Here is a 27842-nt window from a genome sequence, read left to right on the forward strand (position 1 = left end):
TGGCACTGTGAGGCAGCAGTGCTAACCACTGTGCCACCATGCCATACCTAATGAAGTGTATCCCAGGACATTGTGGGAGGCGAGGCAGGAAATTGTGCATCCCCTAGCCGAGATACTTGAATCATCAATAGTCACAGGTGAGGTGCCTGAAGATTGAAGAGTGGCAAATGTTGTGCCTTTATTTAAAAAGGGCTGTAGGGAAAAGCCTGGGAACTACAGGCCAGTGAGCCTCACGTGTGGTGGGTAACTTGTTGGAAGATATTTTGAGAGACAGGATCCATAGGCATTTAGCGATGCAAGGACTGATTAGGGATAGTCAGCATTTCTTTGTGAGTGGAAAAACATATCTCACGAATTTGGTTCAGTTTTTTGAAGGGGTAACCAAGAAGATAGATGAGGACAGTGCAGTTGATGTTGTCTACATGGACGTTAGCAACACCTTTGACAAGATACTGCATGTTAGGTTTTAAATCTGATGGAATCCAGAGTGAGGAATCTAAATGGATTCAAAATTGACTTCTGGAAAGAAGCCAGAGAGTGGTTGTAGAGGGTTGTTTTTCAAACTGGAGGCCTGTAACCAGCGGTGTGCCTCAGGGATCAATACTCGGTCCATTGTTATTTGTCATTTATGTTAATGATTTGGATGAAAATATAGGAGGCATGGTTAGGAAGTTTACAGATGACACCAAGATTGGTGGCATAGTGAACAGTGAAGAAAGTTATCTCCGATTGCAATGGGATCTTGGTCAATTGGGCCAGTGGGCTGATGGAATTTAATTTAGACAAATGTGAGGTGATGCATTTTGGTAGATTAAACCAGGGCAGGACTTAGTCAGTTAATGCAAGGGCACTGGGGAGAGTTACAGAACAAGAGATCTCAGGGTACATGTTCATAGCTCCTTGAAAGTGGAGTCACAGGTGGACAGAGTGGTGAAGAAGGCATTCGGCATGCTTGGTTTCATCGGTCAGAACATTGACTCCAGGAGTTGGGATGTCTCGTTGAAGTTGTACAAGATATTGGTGAGGTCACACTTAGAATACTGTGTGCAGTTCTGGTCACCCAATTATAGAAAGGATATTTTTAAACTAGAAAGAGTACAGAAAAGATTTACTAGGATGCTACTGGGACTTGATGGATTGAGTTATAAGGAGAGGCTGAATAGACTGGGACTTTTTTCTCTGGAGCGCCGGAGGCTGAGAGGTAACCTTATAGAGGTCTATAAAATAATGAGGAGTATAGATAAGGTAGATAGTCAATATCTTTTCCCAAAGGCAGGGGAGTCTAGAACTAGAGGTCATAGGTCTAAGGTGAGAGGGAAGAGATACAAAAATAAACAGAGGGTGGTGAGTGTCTGGAACTAGTTGTCTGAAGTAGCAGTAGAGGTGCGTACAATTTTGTCTTTTAAAAAGCATTTAGATAGTTACATGGATAAGATGGATATAGAGGGATATGGGCCAAATGCGGGCAATTGGGATTAATTTAGGGGTTGAAAATAAAGGGTGGCATGGACAAGTTGGTCTGAAGGGCCTGCTTCCATGCTGTAAACCTCTATGACTCTATGACCAACATGACAAGCAAAAATCAGACCTTACCTGAAGGAAGCCACAGGCTGCCTTTGGGGTTTGGGATGGAGACTGCCAGTGATCCTAGAGAAGATGGTGGACTATTGGTATTACTACTGGGCTATTAATCCAGAAACTCAGCTAATGTTCTAGGGACTTGGGTTCAAATCCTGACATGGCAGCTGGTGGAATTTAAAGTCAGTAAAAAATATCTGCAATTAAGAATCGACTGACGACCATGAAACTTCAGTTGATTGTCGGAAAAACCCATCTGGTTCACTAATGTCCTTTAGGGAAGGAAATCTGCCGTCCTTACCCAGCCTGGTCTACATGTGATTCCTGAGCGACAACAATGTGGTTGACTCTGAACTTCCCTCCAAGGGCAATTAGGGATGAGCAATAAATGCTGGCCAGCCAGCTTTGCCCAAGTCCCACGAATTAACAAAATAAACTCCTGGAACACCACATCAGTGGGTGGGGGGAGCATCTTTCAGGTGAATCTTCCTGCTTCAATATTGTTGAGGAGGTCCATCTTCCAATCTCAGAATCTTCCTGAAGAACCATCTTCTCTCTTCAGAACGTTCACCTTTCTTCAGTGGTGGGTCAACGATGGACCCTCTCAATATTTCAGCTCTAGTCTAGATGTCCCTTTGTCAGAGCTCTGACAGCAGGCTGTTTGTCATCAAGTCATGCCCACCACGGAAGATGGCACAAAACATCCGGATGTATAATTCATTATGCAGGGGACAGGAAATCTGGCCTGGTTACTTGTCGTCCTCTGCAACAGGAGGCACTTCCAGTCCTTGCCCACCCCCCCTCCACCTTGGGACTTCATCCCAGATGGACAAATTTCACCTCTTGTTCTCAAACTTCAGTTTAAATTCAGTCATACTTTGGGCGCATTTTGAGCTGTACACTGGCAAGAGTCATCGAGATTCGTCGAAGTTAAGGGAATGTAAAATGCTTGCACATGTATATCTCAATGAGTCATGATACATGGTGATCACTAACAATTAATAAAACCACAGGCTAGCAGTATCACACTGATTTGGTAGCACTCTGACGTTCCATTACATCTCGAGCAAACATCTGTCATTTAGCAATCAACATAAATGTACATTTGAACAAATCTGGCTGCTCTCCTGAACTAATTACTAAATGTGCTTAATGGAATCACGTTGATTTAAAGTTGTTTCATTGTGAGAGTTCCGCTATAAAACTAACACCAGCATCAACACAAATAAATGAGTAATCTTTATTGAGCTTTTCATTCATTCACAGAGTGTAAGTGCCATTGCCAAGGCCAGACTTTATTGCCCGTCTCTACTTGCCCTTGAGAAAGTGGTGGTGAGAACCATCTTGAACCACTGTTGTGGTGAAGTTACTGCCGCAGTCTTGTCTGTGCAGAGTTTTGACCCAGTCACAGTGAAGGAATGGTGATACGTTTTCACATCAGAATGGTACATGCTGAGAATGGGCGACACGGTGACGCAGTGGTTAGCACTGTTGCCTCACAGCACCACGGACCCAGGTTCAATTCTCAGCCTGGGTCACTGTCTGTACGGAGTCTGCAAGTTCTCCCTGAATCTGGGTTTCCTCTGGTTTCCCCCACAGACCGAAAGACGTGCTGGCTTATGTGGATTGGCCACGCTAAATTCTTCCTCAGTGCACCCAAGCGTGGTGACTAAAGGATTTTCACAGTAATTTCATTGCAGTGTTAATTTTAAGACTACTCATGACACTAATAAATAAACAAACATGACTTGGGCATTGGTGGTGTTCCTATCTGTCTGCTGCCATTGTCCTTCTAGATGGTAGAGTTTTTTTTTCACAGGCTCATGAGGTGCTGTCAAAGAGATTATAGTAAATTGTTGCACTGCATCAGAATTATGCAACAGACACTGCTATGCCAGTTGTCGAGGGAGTGAATGTTTCAAGTGATGGATTTGTTGCTGATCAAGCAGGCTGTTTTGTTTTGGATGCTGTTGAGGTTCTTGAGTGTTGTTGGAGTTGCAATCATAGAATCTCTACAATGCAGAAGGAGGCCATTCAGCCCATCATGTCTGAACTGACCACAATCCCACCCAGGCCCTATTCCCATAACTCCACATATCTAATGTGAATCCCTGACATTAAGAGACATTAGCATGGCCAAACAAACTTAACCCGCACATCTTTGGATTATGGGAAGCAACTGGAGCACCCAGAGGAAACCCTTGCAGATACGGGGAGAATGTGCAAACTTCACACAGACAGTGACCTGAGACTAGAACTTAACCTGGGTCCCTGGCGCTGTGAGGGCAGCAGTGCTAACCACTGTGCCACCGTGCCAGCTCAAAGTCATCTAGTCATCTAGAGACTATTTCATTGGACTCCTAGTGTGTGCCTTATTGATAGCAGACGTGCTTTGGGAGCTTGGGGGGGGGGGGTGGTGAGTCACCTTCCGTGGAATTTCCAGCCTTTAACCTGCTCTTTTAGCCAGTGTTTATGTGAGTGATCCAGTTCAGTGTTGATCAATGATGACTGCAGGATATAGATGATGTAACATTCAACGTTAGGAGTGTTGTGGAATGACAAGGGGAGATTCTGTCTTGTTGGAGTCTGTCATTGTTACAATGTAACCAATGGCAACATGCTGTGGTGGTCAGCTGACCAGCTGACCCAGCAGAAACAGGAAGCAGATTGTGTGGGGTGAGGGAGGAAGTACTTCTGGTGTGATTTAAATGGTTGGGTTACTCAAACCTTTATTTTGTCAAGTTTTTTTTATTGCTTGCTGAAATTCTTACTGGTGGGTAAATAGTCATTGCCTAATAGACAAATGTTATTTGGCAATTATCAACCAAGCCTGGATATTTTTATAACTTTCTGCATGTGGGCATAATCTGCTTCAGTATCTGTGGAATTGCAAATGGAACTGAACTCTTATGAAATCATCAGTCAACATCCCAATCCTTGACTTTTTAATGGAGAGAATACCATCGATTAAGTGACAGACTATGGTGAGAAACAGTCCTGAGGAATTCTTACAATGATAACCTAATGGAATTCAAATAATTTGACTTCCAACAACTGTATCAGGTATAACTCCTGCCATTAGAGATCTTTCCTTCTGATTCCCATTGGCCTCCATATTATGCTCATTTAGTCAATTATCTAGACAGCATAGCATGGTGGCACAGTGGTTAGCACTGTTGTCTGACAGTGCCAGGGACCCAGATTAAATTCTGGCTGTGGGTGACTCTGTGTGGGGTTTGCACGTTCTCCTCGCATCTGTATGAGTTTCCTCTGGGTCCTCCAGTTTCCTTCCACAGCCTAAAGATGACCAGGCTGGGAAGATTGGCCATGCTGACTTAGTGTCCCAAGGTATGTCGGTTAAGAGGATTTGCTGGGTAAATGCATACGTTTATAGAGATATGGCCTGGATGGGATATCTGTCGGAGGGCTGGTGCAGACTCAATGGGCAAACACCTTCCACACTCTAGTGATTTGATGAAATAGGAATTTTAATCTACCTTTTTGCGTAAGTACTCATGTTTATTATAAAATTGGGATTTTATGAAATGAAACAGTTTCAAAGTGATTTATTTCCTTAATAGCTAGAGTTATTAATTTAAAGGAATTAAGTGTCCCAATGCCTGTAAAAGCTTAAAAGACAAGATTATATCATAGAATCCCTACAATGCAGAAGAAGGTTATTCAACCCATCAAGTCTGTACTGACTACAATCCCATCCAAGCCCTATTCCAATAACCCCACACATTCAACCTGCTAATCCCCATGGCACTATCGTCAATTTAGATAGCCAATCAACCTAACCCACACATCTTTGGAGTGTGGGAGGAAACACACACAGACACTGGGAGAACATGCAAACTCCACACAGGCAGTTACCCAAGGCTGGAATTGAACTTGGGTTCAACGTGTTGTAAGGCTGCAGTGCTAACTGCGGTGCCACTGTAACATAATTAACTGAAGTTTCCAAATCTGTTTTTGAAAGAAAATACAAAAACACAGTTAAGAAGCCAAAATTTGACCAGATAACACCATACAGAATAGTCAATACCAAGGACTGATTTGAAGATTTGGAAGGCAAATGTACAGAAATTGAAATTCAAGTCTAAGATAAATGGAACAAGGCATTGTGAAAATTATGAAATTCTGATTTTGAGTTACAACCTTGAAATTAGTTCTACATGTTCATTTGTTCATTTTGGGGATAGCAGATGGATTGATTTCATGTTGTTAACACGGTCAGATTCGCATCTGATGCTGAACTATTCTGATGTCATTACTGCAAATATGCCTTTTGATTCCTTGCATTTTTTGGTGATAAATAAATTTTTTTTCTATTTGCTTGTTTTTCCCTTTGGGACATTCTAGAATTACCGCTTACGCCAGAATTAATTTAGACCGAGCACTCTTTCTACTTTGAAAGTTATAATTGAATCTTTTTGCTAAGCAGTATGGGATTTTCCATTTGCATTGTGGAGTGATGCCACTTTGTCAGCAGTTTGTACAGTAAATGTGATATTAGCCATTATTTTATTGCTCAATAATTAGGAGCAATTATATAACTACCTTAAGACATAAGATTTGGGGCAGATTTAGGCCATTCGGCCCATCGAGTCTGCTCTGCCACTAAATCATGGCTGATAAGTTTCTCAACCCCATTCTGCTACCATTTCCCCACAATCTTTGAACCCCCTTACCAATGGAGAACCTGTTCATCTCTATCTTGAATACACTCAATGATTGTTCTCCACAGCCTTCTGTGGAAATGAATTCCACAGATTCACTATTACCTGGCTGAAGAAATTCCTCCTCATCCTAGCTGTAAAGGGGCGTCCCTTTACTCTGAGTCTGTATCCTTGGATACTAGTCTCTCTGACAAATAAAAACGTCTTGTAAGAACATAAGAAATAGGAGCAGGAGTAGGCCATCTAGCCCTTTGAGCCTGCCCTGCCATTCAATAAGATCATGGCTAATCTGAAGTGGATCAGTTCCACTTTCCTGCTTTCTCCCCATAACCCTTAATTCCCTTGTCTATCAGAAACCTATCTACCAGTGACTTAAATATATTCAACGAGGTAGCCTCCACACTTCAATGGGCAGAGAATTCCAGAGGTTCACCACTCTTTGAGTGAAGAAGTTCCTCCTCAACTCTGTTCTAAACTGCAGACTGCGCCCCCCCTTCCTTTTATTTTGACTCTCTGTGCCCTCTAGTTCTGTTTTCCTTTCTAAGCGGAAAGCATCTCTCTACCTCTACCCTATCTAGCCCCTTCATTATCTTGTAAGTCTCAATAAGATCCCCCCTCATCCTTCTAAACGTCCACAGGCCTTTCAGTATTCTGTAAGTTTCAATGAGATGCCTGCTTTTTCTTCTGAACTCCATTGAGTACAGAGCCAGAGTTGACTCTTAACTGTTCTCTGAAATAGCCTGTTAAGCCACTCAGTTCAAGGGCAGCAAGGGATGGATAATGTATGGTTGGCTTTGCCAATGATATCGAGATCCCAGGAATGATTATGGGGAACATTCTTCTAAATTTCTGATCGTGCTTGCTTTCCTCTTTCCTCTCACATCACATGAGTATGCACTCCTTCTCTGACATACTTCCAATATACTTGATCAAATTGCTTTTAATGTGTAATGTGTAATCACGTGCAAAATGAGGAGGAAGTACAGGACTTAGGCTGGAAGCAAACTTTACAATGCCCTTGACTAATACTGAAAATAATTCAGCAGGAAAACATATTGGGAGTATGTTCCTGCTCTGATATTTGATTGTCTCCGTACAGCAACAGATAGAAATGAAGAATAAAAAGTACTTTCACAATTATTGCTGCTGTTGAATGACTGAAACCCTGTTGTGGCAACCTTAAAGAAGTTAAATGAGCAACGTTTGATTTTATTACACCCAAGGATCTATGCAGGTCGGGAGGAAGGAGACATTCATTTTGATTCATGAACTGTAAGTTTAAAGCAAAGCCATTTTACATTGCGTTTGAGTTGCGTGGTACAGTGAAACAGGTCAGGAGGGAAAAATGCAAGACACTATTATTATGGACTTGTTTGTTGCAATCATCATGGGATTAAATGAGTATTACGTATCTATTCGTAGTTCTAATGCAATGGTCTTGTGATTTTTTTTTCCTGGTCTCAAGACAAAATAGGACAGTTAAGATCCATAGAAGTGTGCATTGCTTATCGCTGCAAGTTCTATGGCACCTGACGAAGGGTAAACCTCGAAAGCTTGTGAATTTACTTTCAAATAAATAGGTTGGACTTAAACCTGGTGTTGTCAGACTTCTTACTAGTTCTGTGGCATCCAGGATCTTGCCTGCTGGTTGAGAGCCAGCAAGAGATCCACTCTTTTTTTTACCAGATACCCACCAAATCAGAAGCCAAACAGGCAATGATGAGGCCTGAGACGGGCATTGCCCGAAATCAAGACCCCAAGAGTGGGATATCCAATCAGAGGCTGGCAACTGTTGTGTTGAGCGGCGCCACTGGGCAAGTTGTGGCTGCTTATCAGAAGGACAGGTACCAGAATTCCAAGATCATGTGGCAACCAAGGCCTTAGCTAAGTTGTGTGGATAGGGAGGTTTGTATGATGGTGGTTGTTAGGTGCAGAGGCGTTGACAGTAAGGGCAGGGGAATTGGGTGGCTCTTCTCCCGGTGTTCAGTCTCTCAATCTGGCACTGAGTGCCTTTGAGGGACCCACACTCATTTCACCACCATGCTCTTTCCCCAGGGATGACCAACAGCCAATACCAGCAAGCCTGTCTGCAGCCTAATGCAACAGTAGTGAGATGAGGGTCTTAAGTGGTTTTAATTGGCCATGTAAGGACCTCAATTGGCGATGGTGTGGGAAGGTTAATCATGGATCTTCTTATCAGAACTGAATTCCGGCGATGTGGAAAGGTGAAGGAAGTTCTAATATGCCACCAGCCCATCTAATACCCTTCCCACTTCCAAGTTCACCTTCAATGATAGCACAGGATTCTGCCCTTTATCTCAGCAAAACCTCCAATAAATAAAAACAAAAACAGAAAATGTTGGAAAATCTCAGCAACTCTGACACCATCTGTGGAGAAAAAATAGAACTAATGTTTCAAGTCTAGATGACCCTTTGTTAGAGCTGGATGTGACTAGATATGTGATATTGATTCACGTACAATGAAGTTGTTTTGCTCAGAAAGTAAGTTAGAGTTAGATGTTCTCCGAGTACAGGATGTGTACACACTATTGCTCAGGATGATATAGGAGAGATCTTTTTGTATAGTTAATATTATATTTGCACTTCAAAGTACTTCCTTGGTTGTAAAGCACTTTAGGATGTTCTGAGGTCATTGAGGGCACAATGGAAATGTTAGTTATTTCTTTCACTATCTGCCCAAGCGCAATACATCTCCTTTGTGGGCAGAGAGCACCTCAGTCAAAATATAAAATGAATTGTGACTGAAGGGTAATTATACATTCTAGATGGTCATAATTTGAGGACCTTGCAATTTCCTGATGATGAAAGTGAGAGGTTAGCTACATGCCTACTTTTTGCCATTGAAGTCATCACTGTCCATGACATTTACTCCAGTGCAATTAAAGTTCAAGGGTTCTGTCCAATAAGAGAAATGTAGGAAATTAGGAAAACATTATGCTTTATTCCTGCATTGTGGGCATTCACTTGACTAACTCTAACTATTTAAATTATAAGATGTGGAATGGAAAAGGGCCATTAACTCCATGATTTTTGTTATTTTGGAATTTCTCTCTCAAACCATTGGCTGGAGGTCTCCTGTTCCACCTGTGGCAGAAACCATGGTGGACAGGACAGAAAATTTGGTGGACCGTGTAAAGGTCCGTTGATCTCGAGTGGGAATTTCTGGTCTTCGGGCAAGCATGGTCGAAGAATTCCACCCCCATTCATCGAGAAAAGGCAGGAAAATTGGCACTGCAGCTCTCACACAAAATGTTAATGTGCTATCAATACTGCTTCACTTCCAAATGTCTCATAAAATCATCCTTGTTGAGAGAAGCTGGGATACTGTCCTACCAGAATCACTTAGCTGCCAATCACATTGTAGTCTTAGATTTGTTTTATTATTGTCACATCTGTTAGTATGTGGTGAAAACTATTGTTTCTTGCATGCTATACAGAGCATACTGTTCATAGCGAAGGAAAGGAGAGAGTGTGGAATGTAGTGTTACGTTCATAGCTAGGGTGTAGAGGAAGATTAACTTAATGCGAGGTAGGTCCATTCAAAAGTCTAATGGTAGTACGGAAGAACCTGTTCTTGAGTCGGTTGGTACATGAGCTCAGATTTTTGTATCTTTTTCCTGATGGAAGAAGGTGGAAGAGAGAATGTCCAGGGTGTCTGGGGTCCCTGATTATGCTGGCTGCTTTTCCGAGGCAGCAAGTCTTGGTTCAAACATGGACAAAATAGCCGAATACCAGGAATAAACTGGGAGTGACTTCCCTTAACATTGCAGTCGTGGGCCCCTGGAGAATATACTTCAACCTTTCCAGCAGCATTGGTTTGAATTTGATGCCTTCTGCAAGGAATATCTGACCACCCAAGAAGAGTGTAAGCAAGCTGATCAACCTACCAGATTGAGGAATTCTCACTGACAGCAAGGCAGGAAATTTGAAAAAAAGGGAATGTGCATCACTTTTAAATCATCATATAGAAAGTAAATTAAAGATTGTTATCCACACACTGGACTAAGTGGAAGTTTAAATAGCAAAACACAAGCTTAAAAAAAATTAAAACCTGCACCATGTAATTTTTCTGAGCGAATGAGACTCAAATGGAATGTTGGCATTTATTGCACAGGGACTGGAGGATAAAAGTAGAGAAGTGTTGTTGCAATTTTATAGGGTTTTGGTGAGACCTCGTCAGGAGCATTGTGTCTAGTTTTGGTCTTATTTGAGGAATGATGTGGTGGCATTGGAGGCAGTTCAAAAGAGGTTCACCAGATTGAATTCGGGGATGAAAGAGTTGATGTGTGAGCAGAGATTAAACAGTTTGGGCCTGTACTTGCTGGGGCTCAGAAGGATGAGAGGGGATCGGATCGAGGTATATAAAATACTAAAAGGGATTTCTAAAGTAAACATAGATCAAACATTTCCTCTTATGGGGTAATCTAGAACAAGAGGTCAAAGGTATAGGTTGAGAGATGGTAGATTTAAAACTGAGGTGAGGTGGGACTACTTCTTGCAAAGGGTGGTGAATCTGTGGAACTCGCTGCCCTACGGCATGGTGGAGTCTGAATTGTGATATGGATTCAATAAGGTTTCCAGAAGAAATAGATATATTTCTGATTAAAAAAGAAACAGGTTAATGGGAGATGAGGAAAAGATGGGGAGTTGGATTTGAGATTTGGATTTGAGATGAAGGCTCTGATTTTATCGGCACTGCTGCCCCAAAATTGGGCCGGGCGAGGCTCGCAGAATGGCATTCACCAATGGCCTTGGGTGTGATCTTACAAGCTTCGAGTGACCGTGCTGGTAAAATTAGGGCCTAGGAAGAGATCAGCCGCGATCTGATTGAATGGCGGAGCATGCATGAAGAGTTGAATTGCCTATTTCTGCTCCAAATTCCTATGTTCTCTGTTCCTCCATTTGTTGTATTCTTTTAACTTATAACACTGCTGGAGTTTGCGTTTGGTTAAAACTTGTACACAAGCCCACAAAAGTAGCAAACCGATACACAGCCTAAATGAACTGATAATGCTACAGGTGACAATTATCACAATTTAAGTTGCAGTTTTCTGAACATTCGAAGGCAGAAACTTCTGCCTATATTTTGGGGGATTCTTCTTGATTTTTTGCAGAGGCATTTGGCTATAACGGCAATGTGTTGTAAATCCGGTAAATCGTTGCCACGCTGTCAGCCTTGGCTCAGTGGGAGCACTGAGTCAAAGGGTCATGAAAAATGAATTAACAGCACAAGTTGGATTGCTTTTGCAAGACATCCTTTAGTGAGTGTCGTCACTCCAGAGGCAAGGAAATGAGGGAAGCAAGAAGTGTCGAGCATGCACTCGACCAGCTACATATTAGTTTGACTTGGATAAACAACTTGAAGTTGCCCACAGCAGTCCTGAGGGAAAGAGTTATAAAGAGAGGATACGACCAGTCAAATTGATAATACTATTTGGTCTGCTGAGTGAACCATGGTAATACTTTAGGAAAGGTCTACTCAACTGGAAAGGCAAAAAAAAAAATTTTTTTGGTTGTAGATGACTTATTACATTTCAGCTGAGCAGCAAAATTTACAAGACATAGTGTAAAATTTGATATTAGTATTTCCATGTTGTGGAATAACACACTAGTGATTTCAGATAAAGGAACACTGATCAGCTTTGGATTTTGAATAAAATAGTTGTAAAGTTTGAGCATTTTTCAGGGATATTGCCCAGTAGATTGGAGCACACAACATCCCAATTTCCAAGATGTCAGCCATCTTGTGTCCAATTTTAACCAATATGATGACATCACAACATGCACGAGGCCCATTTCTTGGGCCGATATCAAGAATAAATCTATTTTACCTTCTGATTCTTCAACTTTAACTTTAGAATGTTCAATTTCCAATTTAACTTTGTCAGCCTCTTTCTGCAGGGATTCTATGATTCTACAAACTTTTCATTTGAATCCTTTCATGGGCCCATGCCATTCTATCCCTGAAACATCCTCCAGCCAACAAAGCCCTTTCCTGTAACTTTGCCCTCTGTTCATACCCTCTCAAAAATTCATCAAACCTTCCAGACACGTGATCATAATCCTCCCTCTTTGACTCCTCTTCCATGTTTGTTTGTTCCTCTGTGAACCACATTGAGATGCTTTTCTGATATGAGACATGTTGCATAAATCCGACATCTTGTCAGGTTCATCCAGTGAGGCCCTGCACAACGATCTCTGATTTGGTTTGTCCTCCAGTAGCTGATTCAACAAATGAATAAGGAAGTAATTTATAACCAAAATAACCACGTAAACATTTCAATTCTGCCTCACTGCGCATTTGGGAGCAATAAAGCAACTGGTGTTTCCAAACCTGTTGGTGTATTAATAATCCCAAATAGGCTTTGTTGCAAGAGTACTTTTGAAGGCTGGGTTTCTTTATGAAGTGTAAATTTTAGTTAATTGCACAAACCAATGTTAAAGACTGTACAATCCTGAAATGGCTGTTCCTCTGACTTGATGAACTGCCTTTCAGCCAATGGCTTGTGCCTGTTACTGCCGGATTTTGATCTCCTTTCTTCATAAGTGAAATATACAAATTTGAATCCCCAGGAGAGTTGAGCTTTCTTTCTCAAGCTAAATGTTCTTATTTTCTTTTTGCTTTTGTAGGTTGACCGGATTTCAGCTTCCTCCTCCGATTGTGAGTTCAAGTTCCGTTCTCACTCTGTGGCTTCTCAGTGATTATGCAGTGAGTGCTCAAGGCTTCAGAGCTGTCTATGAGGGTAGGTGCTATTCTCACATTCTTTTTGATAGTGTGTTGGGTTGCTGCGAAGTCAATTGGTGAGATCTTACCGGTAAAACCAAAGTCCTGTATTTTCCATGCTGTGGAACATAAAAAGGATGTTGTACTTCTGTGTGTTAAATATTGAACAAGAAAGAAAGGGGAAAAATATCTATTCACAGTTACTTCAGTTAAAAATCATATTTTTCTTCAAACATTTCAATTGTTTTGCACTCTTATTTCAAGTATTACACATTTGTTCAAATTTATTCTGCATTATGAAAGGTGTACAGTGCAGTGTTCATTTTTAGATGCTGGTAGCAAAAATAATCTGAAAGTGGCGAAGGACTGAGAGTGAACCTGATGAAAGCATACATATATTTCCAAGATAATCAAATGGAAAAGTGTCAAATTACATCCACACAACTCAAGTCTTGAAATTTCTCATTAATATTTTTAGTATAAATAATAAATATGAAATATGTAATATTAGATATATAATACATACATCATGAATATATTATATATATAAATGTATATGCATGTGATATATAATAAAAATATTATGGGTGGGATTTTCCGTCCATACTCTCCCCAAAACCGGAAATTCCCATCCAATGTTAACGGATGTTTGCATGTTTCCCCACCATCAACCACCTCCCCTCTCCACTCCCCCACCCTCCACATCCCCCCCCCACACCCTCCCTCCCCACTCCCCCCATCCCACCAGTCCCCACCCCACTCCACACCCCCTTGCTAAGATTCCCATGGCAGGTGGGACAGGAAAATTCTGCAGTATATTTTCATAATGTTTGAATCATTTACCTCAAGTGTAGCCTTGATAAGCCTGGAATCAACCACAGTGCTACAACTTGGAAACAAGAATCCTATGTTCACATCACCGCGATGAATTTTGACTTTTGCTGCCAAGTTTATATTTGAATCGATGCATTGCTTTTTTTTTCGGGAAAATGTTGGGAAAAGTGAAGTTTTAATGAATGAAATGAATTTTTTGTCAGTTTTATCAGAATTCCAGGACAAACAGATCATGAGTGCCCCAAATAAAAGAGACGAGCTGCCTTTATTAGCATGATGTACCTTGATCTGAAATACTAGCTCCTTTGATATGATGTGCATGTACCCTTGCTGACATAATTCCATCAATGCACAAGTAAGAGTGACCAAGATTAATGTATTGGCACGATTCTGGTTTTGTTTCTAAATTATGAATAAATTTCATGTGGCAAATGAAAATTAATGGATAAACAGACCCCTTTGAAAGGAAATGGTAGATTAGATGACTTTGATTAATTTATTTAGCAGGAGCTACTTAGATCTGAATTGTACATAAGCCATATGCTGCCAGATGTTTTGTCACTTCGCAGCTTGCAACTGATGTATGTTGTTTGGGTCATGTTGGGACCGGAGGTGACGCAACAGACAGCTGTTCATCAAAATCAGTCATGGTTAGTCAGGGAATTCAATAACAAGTAGGTGATTTGAGACATGGTCTCATAGGGGAAACAAAAATGAATTTAAAACATCACTCGGCTCCTGGAAAGTGACGGTTAAATATAATTAAATTCAGAGGAAAAGCTCAACTGGGAAAGGTTTATTCTAACAAACGTTAATTTCATTATTATAGATGTGTACTTAATGTTTATATTTGCAATGTGACAAAAATTATACAAGGCCAATGGGCTGTATTTTATGGTCCCCTGTTGGTTATATTTTCTGTGACGGGGCAGGGGTGGGTAAAGTACAAAGGGTGTCGAGCCCACCAACTTCCTATCTACATCTGAGCTGTTCACGATAATGGGGGTGAGGGAGTGTGGTGAAAGGGGTTGGGGGGGTGCGGGGAATGGGTGCTGAAATCAACAGCCTTACCTGCCCCATGTGAGTAAATAATTAACGGTTAATTGAGCCCCTATAAGCAAATTGACCCCAATATTATGCTGCCCATGCCATAACTTAGCTGAGGTGGGGAGGCAGGTGAGTGTGGACAGGCAGGTGGGTGTAGACAGTCTGTTCTTTCAATAGGGCTGGAATAAATTGGGGTACCCTTGGTTTGGATGATTCCCTTTTCAGGGGCGCTCCCCAAAAATATACTGCCCTTCTTACTCGCTCACTGCCTGCACTGCAAAGACTACCAACCCCTCCATCCCCACCCACTCAAGGGACCAATCCCCCTCCACCCAATATCTTTGCATTCCCTTGACGTACTTAAGTTTGACACCCATTCGGGCCTTCATCCTGAGGCTGCTTGCAGTCCTGGCAGTGCCCACTACTGAGGTCCGGCACTGGCGGGATTGGAAGATAAGCCAGCCAATCAGATTGACCAGCAGCTCCCAAGGGTGGGACTTTCTCCCAATGGGAGTTCCCACACTTTCCTTGCTCCTTCAGGGTAGACTTTTTTACTAATCAAAATTTTAATCGGGTGGTGGGAGGAGCCATATGTCACTTAAACCATCCCCTGCCTCCCCGCTTCCCCCAGTCAGCCTGCCATCCCATAAAATCCAGCCCAATTTTGCAGTTGATTGCTTTGTAGTTTTCTCGCATCTATTCCTTAAATCATGGAATTCACCCAATAACGTAATTTTTTCAGAACATACGTACAGTTCAGATTGGTTTGTCTTTGACTGATTTACAACTAGCTGTTGTATCTTTTATAAATGCCGCCTTCAAGTAGTTTGTGAGGCAAAGGAAGTGGAGGAATTTCTTCTCTCAAACAGCAGCGAATTTGTGGAATTCTTTACCACAGAGGGCTGTAGAGGCTGGATCATTAAGCACGCTCAAGACTGAAATAGACAGATTTTTAAACAGCAAGGGAATCAAGTGCTCTGGGATAAGCTGGGTTAAGGAATATTGCATCAGATCAGTAATGATCTCATTGAATGGTGGAGCAGATCTGATGTACTGAATGGCCTTATTCTGCTTTTATATCTTCTTGTCTTGTGCATCAGATGTTGAACTCGCAAGAGTTACTCAATGGTAATTATTGAATTGTTTAAGATGTGGCAGACATGATGGGGGAAATTTTCCCAACCTGCTCACGGCAGGAATTGTGGTGGGCAGGGGGTGGTTTGGACTATGCAAAAGTCTGTTGATCTCGGTGGGACTTTACAGTTTTGGGACGAGCGCAGCCAGAAAAATCCTGCCTGATTTAAGTCTTTGTTCTCGAGTTTTCTGTTTTTTAGCTATTGATTCTTTTAATACAGTGACATTCTGAAGATGCAATTTTAAGTCCGATGATTCATTTTACAAGTAAACACTTGAAACCAGATATTTTGCATATGAACAGGTTGTTCGCTCAACAAGCTGCTCTTATGCAAAATGCCAAACAATTAGCAGAAGAGTGAGGTTTTTCAATGGGATTTCTGACCCTCAAACAATTGTTGAGGGGATAAATTTCGGATTTAAAAACCACGCTTATTGTACCTTTGTGGAGATCTCAGCAATGAGCAAGAAGAGAGCTTCGAAAAGATTTATAGTGCAGCACTATAATGGATCTATGTCACCTAGCTGAATAACGAGATTAGATTATTTATTTTCTGTTGATTCTTTAGTGAGGAAGTCTTTCACCAGGATCAGCTTCAGAAATCACAGACTCAAAGAAGTATAATTAAGACGTATGACCCCTCGTCTATCTTAACCAATTTCAGAATGCTGGTACGATGCAGAGGTTGTTCCCTTTTGAAACTGAATGCCAAATCCCCCAAAGAGGAATATCTCACCTCGTAATCTGTTAAAAATGTGTGGGAAGGTGCGAACTGTTCTTCAGTCACGTTTAGTGGTTAACTAACAGAAATACTTGACACTCACAAAACTAACACTTAACAATTTATTTATTTAACTAACAGGGAGCTTTAACTAAATGAGTAACATACTGAATAAAATGAGATTCTAATGGAATGCTGTTCAACATAAGTACAATACGCATTCATTAACCAAAAAAAATAATTATAGAATTCAGTCGCTCAAAAAATACGACCAGGTTTTGTGGCTTTCGGAAACTTTTGGAGTTCTTCTGTTGATTCCTCTATAATTTCTTTCTAATTTTGTACCTTTTGCTAGTTAAATGGTGAGTTCTCTTTAGAGTTGAGAATTATTCTCTCCCTCAAGGCTTGAGAGGTGTCAGTCCTTCTGTTGCTGTCTTGTTTTCTCCCTCTTGTACTCTCTTTTATATCTGTGATGACCGATCAATTTTCCAACAATAGGATTGTCTGATGTTTTCAACACTATGAAATTGCAATTTGATAGGTTTCTGATATTTGAGTGCCTTCCTTAAATTGATTGGGTGAAATTAAAAAAAAAATCAGGTTGTATGGTCAAGACTACTGCTTGACTTTTTGATACAAATATTTCAGCTTGGACTGTAGATGTACTTTGCATTTTAAACCTCCAAGCATTGAAACAAAACACCAGCTTTTAAAGGAACCACACAATATTTTTTGCCTCTAGCATTTTTATATCTATACACACATCAAATTCCAACTGCACAAACTCAATGTCACAACAATACTGATGTACCCAAAACTCAATTCCTCAATTCTACTGTTGGTCCCTCAATGACACTTATTCCTAAAATGTGTTTGTCATTCAGAAAAGAACAAAACTGTAAATAAATCCACCAAGACCCTCTCTTTGTTGTTACATTGCAAAAATCATATCAATAACTCAGTGAGATAGCTTGAAAAATATGTTGTAAGTCTTAACAGTAATCACTTTTGTTTCATTTCTTTAACTGGTAATTAGCCTAACATTTGTAAATAAGTGCTAGGTTACTTTATTGAAACAATGTTCTTTTGTAGTATCTTTCATATGATGAAAATGTGACGAAGTTATTGTACTCTACATAAGCAACTATGATCAAAAATACTAACACCCATAATTAAGAGAGATCTAGCTCTATGATTAGAAAAAATGCTAGATGGCACAATGCAAAGGTAGGGATAAAAGACTGTTTCTCAGATTGGAATGATATGGGTGTTGATTTTCAAAGGGTGGGTTAGGAACCTGAAATCAGGACAAATTGTGTTGATCATATGACTTTTTTTAATTCAAATGCCCTTATCTGGTAGGAGACAAGGTAATCTGATTCAATTTATTATTGTCACATGTATTAACATACAATGAAAAGTATTGTTTCTTGCATGCTATACAGAAAAACATACTGTTCATAGACAAGGAAAGAGAGTGCAGAATGCAGTGTTACAGTCATAGCGAGGGTGCAGAGAAAGATCAACTTTATGCAGGGTAGGTCCATTCAAAAGTCTGACAGCAGCAGGGAAGAAGCTGTTCCTGAGTCAGTTGGTATGTGACCTCAGACTTTTGTATCTTTTTCCCAACAGAGGAAAGTGGAAGAGAGAATGTCTGGGGTGCGTGTGGTCCTTAATTATGCTGGCTGCTTGGCTGAGGCAGCGGGAAATGTAAACAGAGTCAATGGATAGGAGGCTGGTTTGCATGATGGTGGATACCTAATCAGTGGCACTGGACAACTGCAGGATGCAGGAGCTTCTTGTCTGGCACCAAAGGCAGTCTGCATCCATTTTGGGACTTGCCTTGCCAGACTGAAGAGACAGCTCCTTAGAAGGCTAGGAGCTGGAACATGGAGGAGAGTGATCATGCAACCAAAAAAGATCAAAGTAGTTTGATTCTGGGAGGAGAGCTGTGAAGGATCCGGAAAGGGATACTTTTTAATGGACATTGAAGCAGTGGGACTTGGGGGGGATGGTAAACCAGTTGTCGGGTGCAACTTTGGGCCTAACCCCTAATGAATAAGGGAACAGAAACTCTAACTGTGAAGAATGGTGTGTTGTGGGGCTGGGATTAATGCTTAATATCCTAAAGGAATGACTGAATGAACTCTATTTTTGTTGTATTTGAAATATAATTTACAGTTTCAACTGAATACAATTTGTCTGTTAATTCATGTTCAACTTGTGTTGATTTGGGCTTCATTGTTATGGGGAAAGTTTTAAAAAGTAAAACCTTGCCCATCTGTTTCTTCCATTGGGGTTATTTGTGAAGTTTGATTCTTTTACTTTATCGGTCTCCAACGGGATCACAACAATATTAAAGATAAAGACGTGTATGAAGGCATAAACAAGGCAATTCAAATGTTTTATTTTCTATTCTGGCATAACAGGCCAAATTAAGGAAGTAATGCTGAAACTATACAAGATATTGTTCAGTTGGAATATTGGACACATTATTCATAGAATCCCAACAGTGCAGAAGGAGACCATTTGGCCCATTCATTCTGTGCCAGCCCTCCAAAAGACTACTCTAACTGGCCCACTCCCCCAGGCTATCCCCGTAACCCGGTGCATTGATCATGACCAATCCACTTAACCGGGACTGAGAGAGGAAGCCGGAGCCCCCGGAGGAAACACACGCAGACATGGGGAGAACGTGCAAACACCGCACAGACAGTTCCCCAAGACTGGAATCGAACCTGGGTCCCTGTGTTGTGAGGCAGCAGTACTAATGCTCGTGCTACCCATAATATTGCACACCATGTTAAAGGCAAGATACAAAAATGATAGATAAGAGACAGCATAGATTCACTGGGAAATACTTAAGGGTTAAAGTCATTGAGAGCATTGCAAAGTTCTGACTTCTTCTTTGGAACAATAAAGGTTAAATCCTGATGGAATTCCTCAAAGTCATGAAGGGTAAATAGCAAAAGATTCTTCTCAATTTTTCTTCAAGGCCATAACATAAGGATAGGCGTGCACAAAAGAGATGAACTACATATCATGCAAGGTGTTGGGAAAACTGTTTACACCAGAAATGGATGATTCATTGTTGTTGAAATATGAATCATATGCAAAAGTGATAAATTGTTATTGGAAAAAGCAGCATTTCAAAGGAAATGGGGAGCATACAGGGATGTATAATCAGTTGCCGGTACATGTGATAAAACTTTGGTGCAGGCTTGCTGGGTCAAATGGCCAATTTCTGTGCTGCCATCTTCTATCATCTTCTGCTTATACCAGGTTATGAGAAAATGCATCCAGAATACTTGGAATTATCATGCGGAATAGGATCGCTATTGTTCAATATTCCATCCCTTATAAATCTGAGTAGGCACAGGATTGAGATAATGGACACATTTCTAAACAAATCAATAGATTCCAGTCTGGAAGCTGAGACTGAGCTTGGAGGTCAGGGAAGGTTTGATCAGTTCATGACACTTGGGGGATTGGACATTGATCCTTGCTGTGAAACAAGATTGGTGTCACGGGCATAATCTATGTGCTGCCTTACTGTCTATAATCAGCATGTTCTGTATGGAAAGAGGTGTGTCTTTTCTTCCCCTTGAGTGTGATCCAATTAAAGAGTTCAGCAGCATTGATGCTGCCAGACCTGCCGAGCTTTTCCAGCATTTTATGTTTTTGCTTCAGATTTCCAGCATCCACAGTTTTTTTTGATAGTCATTCCCAGGATTCGGCCTTTGCTAGCTAGGCTAGAATTTATTGGCCATGAGAAAATGGTAGCGAGCTGCCTTTTGGAATTACTGTAGTCCATGTGCTATAGAAACAGCCACAACAGTATTTTTAGGAAGGGAGTTCCAGGATTTTGACCCAGCAACAGTGAAGGAATGGTGATATACTCCCAGGTAAAAGTAAAATAGTGCAGATGTTGGAAACTGAAACAAAAACAAAAGTGCTGGGAATTCTCAACAGGTCTGAGAACATCTGTGGAGAGAGAATAGAAACAAAGTTTTGAGTCTGGATGACCCTTTCTCAGCCCTGCTCTGACAAAGGGTCATCCAGACTCGAAACGTTGGCTCTATTCTCTCCATAGATGCTGTCAGATCTGCTGAGATTTTCCAGCATTTTGTGTTTTTGATACAGTTCCAGGTCTGGATTATTGCAGGTAGTAATATTCCACTGCCTCTAATGCCCTTGCCCTTTTCAGTGGTAAGGGTCACGTGTTTAGAAGATGCTGTCGAAGGATCCTTGGTAAGTTGCTACAGCGTATCGTGGGAGATAGTACACACTGCTGCCATAGTCCACAAGTGGTGGAGGGAGTGAATGTTGATTGTGGTGGATAGGATGTCAGTCTAGGAGGCTGCTTCATCCACGATCTTGTTGAGCTTCTTGACTGTTGTTGGAGATACACTCATTCAGGCAAGTGGAGAGTATTCCATCACACTCCTGACTTGTACATGGTGGATAGGCTTTGGAGAATCACATGGTGAGTTACCCTTCATGGGATTCCTAGCCTCTCTAACATTGCCGGGTAGATTCCAGTATTGTAACTGTTCTGGAAAAGCTCGGCTAGGGGTACAGCAAGGTCTGGAGTACAAGTCTTCAGGAATATTGTTAGGGCCATTGCAGTGCCCAGTGCCGTTGGCCATTTCTTGATTAGAGTGAATCAAATTGGCTGAAATCTAGCATTTGCAATACTGGGGAACTCAGGATGACTCTAAAATGGATCAAATACTCACCACTTCTGGCTGAAAATGGCTGCAAATGTTTCAGTCTTGTCTTTTATATTGAGGTCCTGGCTCCCTGATCATTGAGAATGGGCATACTTGTAGAGCCACCTCCTCCCCTGAGTTGTTTAATTGTCTGCCACCTTTCACGACTGTATGTAGAACTGTTGGTTATGAGACTGCTTAGCTCTCAGCTTTTTGGCCTGCAGGTAGTCCAGCCTTATAACTTCACCAGCATTGCATCTCATTTTTAGGTATGTCTGGTGCTACTCCTGGGCTGCCCTCCTGCATGCTTCATTGAACCAGGGTCGATCCCCTAACTTGTTGGTAATGGCAGATGGAGGGGGGAAGCCCCAGGCCACGAGGTTACGGATTTTGGTTAAGTACAATCCTGCTGCTGCTGATGGCTAACAGCGCCTCATGGATGTCCAATCTTGAATTGCTAAATATGTTCAAGATCTATCCCATTCGGCACGGTGGTCATAGTACACAAGGCAACGCAGTGTATCCTCAATGTGAAGACAGGACATTATCTCCACATGCACTGTGTAGTGGTCACTCCTACCAATACTGTCATGGACAGATACATCTGCGATTGGCAGATTGGTGAGGATGAGATCGAGTAGGTTTTTTCCTCTGGTTGGTTCCCTCACAAACCTCTGAAGCTCAGTCTAGCAGCTGTGTCCTTTAGTACTCAGCAAGCTCGGTCAGTCATTGTATTACCGAGCTACTCTTTGTCATGGACATTGAGGTCCCCCAACCTGTGTACAGGTGTACCCTCTTGTCACCTTCTGTTCTTCTTTCAGGCCCCACTGGGCTAGATTTGCCATTGTCTTGCGATGGATAGAAAGCTGGTTAGCAAACCTGGGAAGCAAAGAGTTGGAACAACTGTGTATTTTTCCAATTGGCAGGCAATGACTAGTAGGGTACGAGAGGAAACTATGCCGGGACCTTAACTATTCATATTATACATTCATGATTTGGATGAGGGAACTTAAACTTTCATCTTCAAAGTTGGAAGGGAGGGTGAGCTTAGAAGGAGGATGCAGAGATATTGCAGCGTTATTTGGACAGGCTGAGCGAAAAGTAAAGTTTATTTTGTCGTCACAAGTAAAAGCTTACATTAACATTGGAATGAAGTTATTGTGAAATTTCCTTAGTCGCCACACTTCGGCACCTGTTCACGTCAGTGCACCTAACCAGCATGCCTTTCTAATTGTGGGAGGAAACTGGAGCACCTGGAGTAAACTCACACAGACACCAGGAGAACATGCAAACAGACAGTGACCCAAGCTGGGAATTGAATCCAGGTCCCTGGCGCTGTGAGGCAGCATTGCTAACTACTGTGCCACTGTGCTGCCCAGTAAGTGAATGGGCATATGAATGGTAGATGCAGTATATTGTGGATAAATGTGAGGTTATCCACTTTGGTAGCAAAAGTAGAAGGCAGATTATTATTTGAAAATGCATCGCTGAAAGAAAGCACATGGTTACAGCAGGCAGTAAAAAGGTAAATGATATGTTGAACTTCATAGCAAGAGGATTTGAGGAGGAGCAGGAGAGGGATGTTTTGCTGCAATTGTATATGGTGTTGGTGAGGCCACATCTACAATATTGTGTGCAGTTTTGGTGTCTGTATCTGAGGAAGAATGTTCCTGTTGCAGAGGGAGTGCAGCAAAAGTTCACCAAGCTGATTCCTGGGACAGCAGGACTGCCATATGAAAAGAGACTAAGTCACTCGGGATTATATTCACTTGTGTTGAGAAGTGTGAGAGGCAATCACAAAGAAACTGATAAAATTCTAGGATTAGGCAAGGTAGATTCAGAAAGAATGTTCTTGATGGTGGAGGAGCCCAGAACTAGGGATTATAGTTTGAGAAAAGAGGTAAACCTTGTCGGACTGAGGTGAAGAAAAATTTCTTCACCCAGAGAGTGGTGAATGTGTGGAATTCACTCCCACAGAAAGTAGTTAAGACCAAATCGTTATGATTTCAAGAAGAAATTAGATATATAACTCTTGAGATTAAAGGAATCAATGATATGAGGGAAAGGCCCCTCATTTCATTGAATTTGATGATCAGACATGGATCATAATTAATGGTGGAACAGGCACAAAGGGCCGAACGGCCTACTCCTACTATTTTCCGTGTTTCTAAGTTGTTGTTTCTGCTGCCTGGATCAATGCTGGGTGGTCTGTCTGGTTTTATTCCTTTTATACTTTGTTGTGATCTGATACAACTGAGTAGCTCGCTAGGACATTTAAGAGTCAGCAACATTGCTGTGGATCCAGAGTCACCATGTAAGATCCAGCAGATTCCTTCCCTAAAAAGGACATCAGTGAGCAAGGTGGATTTTTACAACAATCGGCAACGGTTACCATTGTGTAAGCTTTTAACTTCTAGATTTATTCATTGAATTTAAATTTGACATGGTGGGACTTCAATCCATATCCCTGAGCATTAGCCTGGGCCTCTGAATTACGAGTCCCCTCACATTATGGCAAGTAATTGAGATTACACAGGGGCAATCCAAGTGTGAATTCTGGCTTTAATATTTTATGATGTGGATGGAAGTTATGTTTTAAAGACAAAGAATATTCAAACTTTTCTGGTTATAAATTTTCTTCTTCAAACTCTAAGCACAAAAACTCAGACACATATCAAATTTTAATCATGTTCATTCGGTAATAGTCTCAATCTAGTTTTGAAATTTGAGTTGTTCATTATGTGGTTCATAAAGATCCAAGTATTAATGTTGTACAACTGGATAGGGGTCTACCCATGGCATGGTGGCAGAGTGGTTAAGCACTGCTGCCTCACAGTGCCAAGGACCCAGGTTCAATTCCCAGCTTGGTCACTGTCTGTGCGGAGTCTGCATGTTCTTTTCATGTCTGTGTGGGTTTCCTCCCACAATCCGAAAGACCTGCTGGTTCGGCACATTGGCCACACTAAATTCTCCCGCCGCATATCCACATAGGCGCCAGAGTGTGGCAACCAGAGGATTTTACTTCATTGCAGTGTTAATGTAAGCCTACTTGTGACACTAAGGAATAAACTTTAAAACTTAAGAAAAACTTCCTGTTGAAAGAGGGAGAAAGGAAATAGACCAGGTAACTGGCCTTGACTAGTCAATCTAAAGGCCAGTAGATAATGTTCTAGAGGCTATACTATTGAATAAATGGAACATTCAGCAGGGAAGACGTTATGACTCTAAGACTGGTTGATTAATCAAAGGCAAAATTAACATTGGTTTCAAGCTAGCAAGTAATGTCTAACAAATTTAGTAATGTTCCTTGTGAAAGTCATATAACGTGCTGATGGAGTAGATGTGGTGGGTGCAGTGAATGAGGACTTTCAAAAGGTTCTTTAATAGGAGCTTCATATGACGCAAAATTGACACAATTAATTGCAATGTCATAGAAATTTAAGAGCTACATAGAAATTAGAAAATTATCCACAAAGATGTCAAGCGAGATTCCATGGATACAGATGTGAGATTTTGGAAGGAAGAGAAAGGACAGGATGTATAGTTTAAATGTTAAATTGCCAACAGAATAGTGAGATATAAGGTTCAGACACTCAAATCTTTAAAAGTGGGAGGAGCAAGTTGATAAAGCTGGAAGGACCCTGTGCATTAGATGTAAGGGCATGGTGCTGAAAGGTAATGAAAATCTGTGCAAATAATTGGTTAGGTTGCAGTTAGAATTTTGAGCGCACTATTCAAGAAAAAATGCCAGCATCTTGGAAAGAATGTGGAAAAGATTCTGTGAGATAAGGAGGGATGTTGGATAGAGTGGGAATTTGCTGCAGAAGGAAGGAGGTTCCTTTTCATTTAAACCAAGGAACAACAGTGAATATATAAATAATTAGCAGTTAATTTGACCTGTAGAAAAATTAATTTTAAGGTTATCAACATTTAAGATATCTTAACCATGTTAAATAATTTAGTATTGATAAATAATAAATAGTAATTGCAAAATAAATAAAGGTGGCACACGGTGGTACAGTGGTTAGCACCGCTGCCTCACAGCATCAGGAACCCGGGTTCAATTCCCGGCTTGGGTGACCGTCCAAATGGAGTTTGCAAGTTCTGCCCATGTCTGCGTCGATTTCCTCTGGGTGTTCCAGTTCTCTCTCTCCCGCCCTTGTTTCAGTGTTATTTGTGACACTAGTAAATAAAGTTTAAAATAAATTATAATTGAATTGTTGCTTGCAATTCTTGTGTTTTATTAGAAGTCCATGACATTTCATTGGATAATCATGTGTGCAGTAAGTGCCACCAGTTACTTCATCTCGAGCTCAGGATTTCTGCAGTTGAGGATTAGCTGACTTTGTTCCAGGCAGATAACAAGGCTGAGAATTTCCTGCAATGCACCATTCTGATGGATAATCAACAGTTGCCAAAGTGCAGGATTTTCTGGCCCTTCCCACTGGCGAGATCTCCTGATCCTTCCAAAGGTGGACAGTGGGGCGGGTGAGCCATGTAAATTGCCATTGATTTCAGCAGCACCAGAAAATCCTGTCAGTAGTCAATGGCAAGACGACTCTGCCACAAGAAGCCCCCCCTCCTTTCCCACCCCTCCCTCCCCTCACCCCCACAACTCCTCCTTGGAGAGTATTGGTAATGGGGAAGGGGGGTGTATAATTCCAGCCATTTTTGGGTGGGATTGTCTGGTTGCGCTTGTCCCAAGACAGGAAAATCCTGCCTGAGGTCAATGGATCTATGCATGGTTCCCGCCACCTATTTCAACACCTCCTCCCCCGCCTCCCCCTCCTCCCCACCCTCCCCTCAAACAGCTATGATTCCTGTTATGGGAGAACTCCCCACCTTAGAGTCCATGAAGATCATAACTAGATAGTCAATCATTCTGCAGTATGGGAAGGAAGAGGAAATATCAGGATCCTCCTAGAATGTAGCACATTCAGACTGTCAGGGTGATGACACCTCAACAAATTCAGCCTGGAGAACATCTTCAGAACTGTGGGACAAATAATTAGGCAGGAGTGCATAACAAAGTATAACATTGCATACTCATATGAGATTTAATAGTTCAGGATAGACAGGTGTTTCAAGAACTGTCAGTGTGAAGCTCGAGGCTAAGAAGTTTCTTTTCACAAAGTTGGTTGATAGGAGCATGACATTCTTTGCAACAGGAATGGTTCATGCAAAGACCACTGCCTGCATCTTTTAAGAGAGGAAAAAAAATCAATAAATATTTACAGTGAAGTTGAATGAAGCCTATGGAGAGGGAACAAGCTATGGCATTCAATTTGATTGCCTGACGTAATAGCTAACACAGACAACAATGAAGTGAATGGCCTCCTGTTGTCTTGCAAACACTTGTGGTTACAGGGCTGTGGAACATCCTGTCAAAAAGAAATGTGGAAGCTGAACCCTTGGTACTTTGTGTGAAAGCATTCAATAAATCCTTCAAACAAGATTAAAGGTCATCAGGGGAGAGCACTTTCTAGAATGCTGGCCCAACAACACGATTGATGGAAAGGATTTCATCTGTGCTAGAAATTTCCGATACAGAACTACTGAAAACAAAAAAATTGTTGGAATATGTGCTTCCTGGCCTTTCTCCCAATATGTAGTAGCTGACATCCAAAGAAATGAAAGCTTTGCTTGCTGAACTGAACTACAAAATTTGTTTTTTTCAAACATACAAAGAACAATACAATGCAGGAACAGGCCCTTCAGCCCACCAAGCTTGCACCGATGTATGCTTTCTATCCCACTGTTCACCTCCCGATCATGTGCATTTTGCTTAGTTCAGGCATGCCCCAACCCCAGAACTTGTTCGTTTTTGCTGCTTTTAATCTATTTATCATTTGGCAAAATCTCCATGTATGGGCATCCACTTGTATGAATGTTGGCCATGTCCAACTTTACCTCTCCACCACCACCCTCAATTCCATGATTATTACTGAAATGTCTGATCTTACATCAAAAGTTGAACCTAGTGAAGGATCAGAACATTTCTCAAATAAGATCATCATATTTGGTTTCCATCAGAACTCATGTACCATGGTTACTTAACTCATTTGAGTTCTGAACTCCGGCTCAAGTCTGTAGATGTGAAGCCTCAATGTCCTGTTCAAATCTGAACAAAGCTTCAATTTTCACATTGATAGGACTTGCAATGCCAATTTTTGGAACATTCTTAATCTCTCTGCTCCTATCTTTTGAAGGTACTACCTCCATGACTCTTTCCCATGAATCTGTGAATGGAAATGTATTATCCTAGTGCTTTCTTTGTGGATCAGATTGCGATTCCAACAATTTTTGTCTCCAGTGGTTTGCCTGTCATCGCAAAATTTCTGCATCCCAGTTTTCAAATCCCTCAAACTTTCCCCAGTCCTATCTCTGC

At 41.4% G+C, this 27842-nt stretch overlaps 1 protein-coding gene across 1 annotated transcript in view; it reads left to right on the plus strand.

The window, feature by feature from the left end:
- The window catches only part of csmd2 (CUB and Sushi multiple domains 2), a 1720603-nt gene that overhangs the window by 189817 nt on the left and 1502944 nt on the right, over positions 1–27842 (plus strand). Inside the window, exon 3 of the mRNA XM_080211135.1 lies at positions 12912–13024. Within this exon, the coding sequence (XP_080067261.1) occupies positions 12912–13024 (113 nt within the window). The remainder of the gene's footprint in view (positions 1–12911; positions 13025–27842) is intronic.

The sequence above is a fragment of the Carcharhinus amblyrhynchos genome, chromosome 24, assembly GCF_965287045.1.
Source record: "Carcharhinus amblyrhynchos chromosome 24, sCarAmb.v2.hapA, whole genome shotgun sequence".
NCBI lineage: Eukaryota > Metazoa > Chordata > Chondrichthyes > Carcharhiniformes > Carcharhinidae > Carcharhinus > Carcharhinus amblyrhynchos.